The 4,008-nt window shown below is 39.9% G+C and overlaps 1 protein-coding gene across 1 annotated transcript in view; it reads left to right on the top strand.

Moving 5' to 3' along the window:
- The first annotated feature begins 209 nt into the window (after positions 1-209).
- lin28b (lin-28 homolog B (C. elegans)) overlaps positions 210-4,008 on the top strand; it is a 15,076-nt gene continuing 11,277 nt past the window's right edge. The window contains exons 1-2 of the mRNA XM_060883755.1: positions 210-445; positions 1,139-1,317. Of these exons, the coding sequence (XP_060739738.1) occupies positions 436-445; positions 1,139-1,317 (189 nt within the window). The 5' untranslated portion in view covers positions 210-435. The remainder of the gene's footprint in view (positions 446-1,138; positions 1,318-4,008) is intronic.

The following is a 4,008-nucleotide window of genomic DNA, read 5'->3' on the forward strand; positions in this document are numbered from 1 at the left end:
AAAACCCCTTTCTACCGTAATGCACAGCACGTTATAAACACTCACCACAGGTACTAAACGATTTAGTACGGTAGTGTGTGTTTTTGGTGATTTGGACGGAGCCCAAGTCACGTGTGCTAGGGCAGGAGCCAATCAGGAGCCAGTCAGAAAGAAAGGGAGAGAGAGAGAGAGAGAGAGAGAGAGAGAGAGAGAGACGAGCAAACATCAAAAGAGGCGAAGCACGCTGTACCATGCGAGCTCGCGCTCGAAAATCGCAATGTCGGATCCACGGTGACGCGCATCATCTTCATCACCATCTTCATCACCACCGCCGCCATCATCATCATCACCACCAACAATATCGCCCTCGATCGCCCCGTTTTGCAAAGGAAACGTGTTTTTTTTCCCCATCGGAGGAACTTCGCTGGAACATAGAGGGTCCGCGCGCGGGGAAACATGGCCGAAGGTTTACCCTGATTCTGTTTCTTCTTGTACTTCTTTTCATGGTTGTAATAATTAACAAAAGAACGCAAATGTTACACGCTTTTTTATTTTCACTTGGCTCGCGCAGGCACGACAGCGCGTGTCCGTAGTTTTAGTTCAGCGCCGAACTTGCTTGTTTGTGCACGAGCTCCGCGCGGGTTTGTTTACGTCGTGTGATCACACGCGCGATTGAGAGCGGTTTTTGCTCGAGTAATAAGATGCGTGAAGGTGATCAGTGGGTATGGGGCTTAATCACACGCACACCTGCCCATCTCACCTCACCCCCCACGCGAATTACGGTATGCACGTGGACGTGAGAAGGAAAAAAACAAAGTTAGTTGTGGTGAAGCAGTGAAATTGAGCAATCGCATCAGCAGGCGTGGGTTTGATCATGAGGTTTAAAAACCTCTGATTCTGACTGATGGTTCCTGGCTTGTGCATGCGCGCACCTTAACGTGATTAGATTGGATTAGATCTGATGTATTCACCTCACCGGACACCTTGTTTGGAGTAAAAATGGGAATTTCCATTTTTTTTTTTTGACCACACACGTCGCGAATCTGCTGTATGTGTCTGTGTGTGTGTTGTAATGAAGCAAACACATCTCCACATTGCTGGATCTCAGTGCTTAATTACCGACGATCTCACCGGGGTTGTTTCCGTCTTTACTACGCAGGAGGGCCGCGCGGCGACGCCGCCAAGTGCCCGGGGCAGGAGGAGCGGAGCCCGGGGCAGGTCCTGGCTGGATCCGGCTACTGCAAATGGTTTAATGTGCGCATGGGATTTGGATTTATATCGATGACCCAGAGCGAGGGGCGTCCAGTGGACCCTCCGTTAGACGTCTTTGTCCACCAGGTGAGTCCATCAGCGCTTTTACACTCACCTGTACATCTGACCTGTCAGTTTCTACGGTTCGTGTGATGTTCTGAAGTACACAAGGGCAGGTCTGTCTTGGTGTTACGGTTGTACTTGTAAAAGCATTTCACAATTAGACCCCCAGGGACACCTTCAGGGCTTTACACAGGGTACAAACAAGACTGTTCCACCCTACCCCTCCTCCTCCTCCCCTCCTCCTACTCACCACCACCACCAAACTCAACGTATTGTGGATTTTGAAGTGAACATTGTGAATAATCGTCTCAACACGTCACCGGTCAGTTATTAATGTAAGAATCGGGAGACTAAAGGAGGTCTGTTTGTGTGTACTGTGTGTGGAAACCTAGCTGTGGTGAGATGTTCCTCACGACTCCTACACCATAAAGACACGAATGATGGAGCTACTAAAATGTCGGAGCTCCAAAGCCTGTGTTTCCTCACCAGCTCCTCGGGCCTTTTCTTCTTCTGCTCAGGTTTAGCGTGGCCTCAAAGCTCGTTTTTCTGTCCAGCGTTAAGCCAGATGTCGTCATGTGCTACAGTGTTTACATCCGATGCTAGTAGCTTAAAGCAGGAGGTTTGTTTTCACTCGGCGTCGCTAAAGGCTTTATTTAGTCCAGGTTCGGATTTAAAACGGCGCGAGGCTGCTACGTCATAATGAGTCGGTTATATTTTGAAACTGAGACCGTTAAACTGCGCGTGAGCAGGCGCGTGAGCAGGCCGCTGAGGCGTTTACCTGACTGATTAAACCGGGAGGATTTTCTTCCTTTAGCTTTGCGTCTAAAAACCCGGGTTTCACATTTACCCCACGTATTTTAGGAACTGGAATCCTATCCTCAAGCCCTAGTCATTAGTTTAGACGTTATCTGCGTGTTATCGACGTGTTTTTAAAGCTAGTTTGCTCATATAGCTTCCCCTCAGCTTTACCACTAGACATACATCATATTAATACTAACATGCTAAAGTGTGTGTGTAAGTAATGTACGTCAAGTTTCTTACTATTATTATTGTTATTATTAATTAATTACACTTGTCTTGTGGTCACCTACTATTGTGTTTAATCAGAAAATAGACGTTTCCATTTTGCTGTGTTTTTTTTTGTAAAATGGTTCCTTTTGCTCTGGTTGTTAAGTGCTTATGGCGTTAATCAGTAAACTATGTGACTAGCGTTAATTGAGTTATCTGTTTATCTACATTTTTTTTATTAACTTCATTTTAATTATTTTTTAAGAGTTTTTTTAAATACTTTCCAATAGATTTTGTAACATATATATATATATATGGCGTATTTGTATTCTCAGTAAAGATGTTCATATTTAGCTTCTTTGTTATGTAATGAAACTTGTTATAGATTAAGAAATTTGGAGGTTAGATACATCTTTAAATAATTAAAAAAATCATAATTTACTAACAGACTGTAATATTACAATTTTTCAGTTATGTTAAATTTTCACTATGTAATAACAGTGTAAGTTAACATATATAAGATAAGATAAAATAAGATATACCTTTATTCATCCCACAACGGGGAAATTTCTCTGTTACAGCAGCAAAAATATATAAAAAGAATAAAAAATAAAGACATAATATAATATACGGTATATACAAAAAATAAAAATGTATAAAAAGAGTAGTGGTTACACTGGACATATTGCACATAGATAATATTGCACATTTATATATATATATATATATTTCTGCAGTATCAGAGTATACAGGTAAACAGGCTCATTTTAGATCCATGCGTTTTAACCTTAAGGACATCGTTACAAAATTTACTGCAAATACAGTATCAACTAAATTGTAAAAATATAATTCGTATCTAAATAAATAGAACAGATATGAAAAAAACAAACCGTTGTTTAGCCAGAAGGTAAAAAATCATGTAACCTATATGCTAATATGTACTGGACTTTTCCATGCATGTGATTTGAAGCTCATTTATTTAAATCACCCTGTATTAGCAATTTGATCTAGTGTTGTTTGCAGCTAATTTTGTTTTGCATTAGCACATAAATACAATATGAATATGAATAAAATTGGTGTGACTAGTGAGATTGGATATAGTCATTTGGAAGACTGCAAATTGGCTTACGTATATAGAATGTTATGTAAATTGATATGGTAAAAACACACAAGACTAAGTTTTAATTGAAATTGCCTTTATACACCGTTGCAAGCACAGATATAATGGAAATGTGATTAAAGCGAGTTTGTGTCCTAAGGGCTTAATTTTAACTGTTCATTTTGCATTCTATCAGATTCTTTTAGATTTGATCAGATTTGATCAGATTTCTTTTTGCATTCTATCAAAATGATTGTGTGTGTGCGAGATTGAGAAACGAAAGTTCGCTATTATAGAGAAGCTTTAGATACACTACTGATTGCTTCTCATTAAAGAACAGAACGTACTAATATTAATTAACAAATAATTCAATAATCACCAGCCACGTTGATTCATGGAACTCTTATGGACACAGAAAAGATTTACATCTACGTCGTGATTAAAAAGGAATACTTGATGTCGCCTTAAAATGTGCCCAAACTATGTAATAGTGATAGAAGTCTTTCTACATGTTTCTACTGTCTTTCACTGCTACCTTAATAGGTCAACATTTTTACATTTGTCCTAATATTAATCCACCTGTTGGGCAGATCGTATAAAGATATCAT

This window comes from Tachysurus vachellii, chromosome 12 (assembly GCF_030014155.1).
Source record: "Tachysurus vachellii isolate PV-2020 chromosome 12, HZAU_Pvac_v1, whole genome shotgun sequence".
Taxonomy (NCBI): Eukaryota; Metazoa; Chordata; class Actinopteri; order Siluriformes; family Bagridae; genus Tachysurus; species Tachysurus vachellii.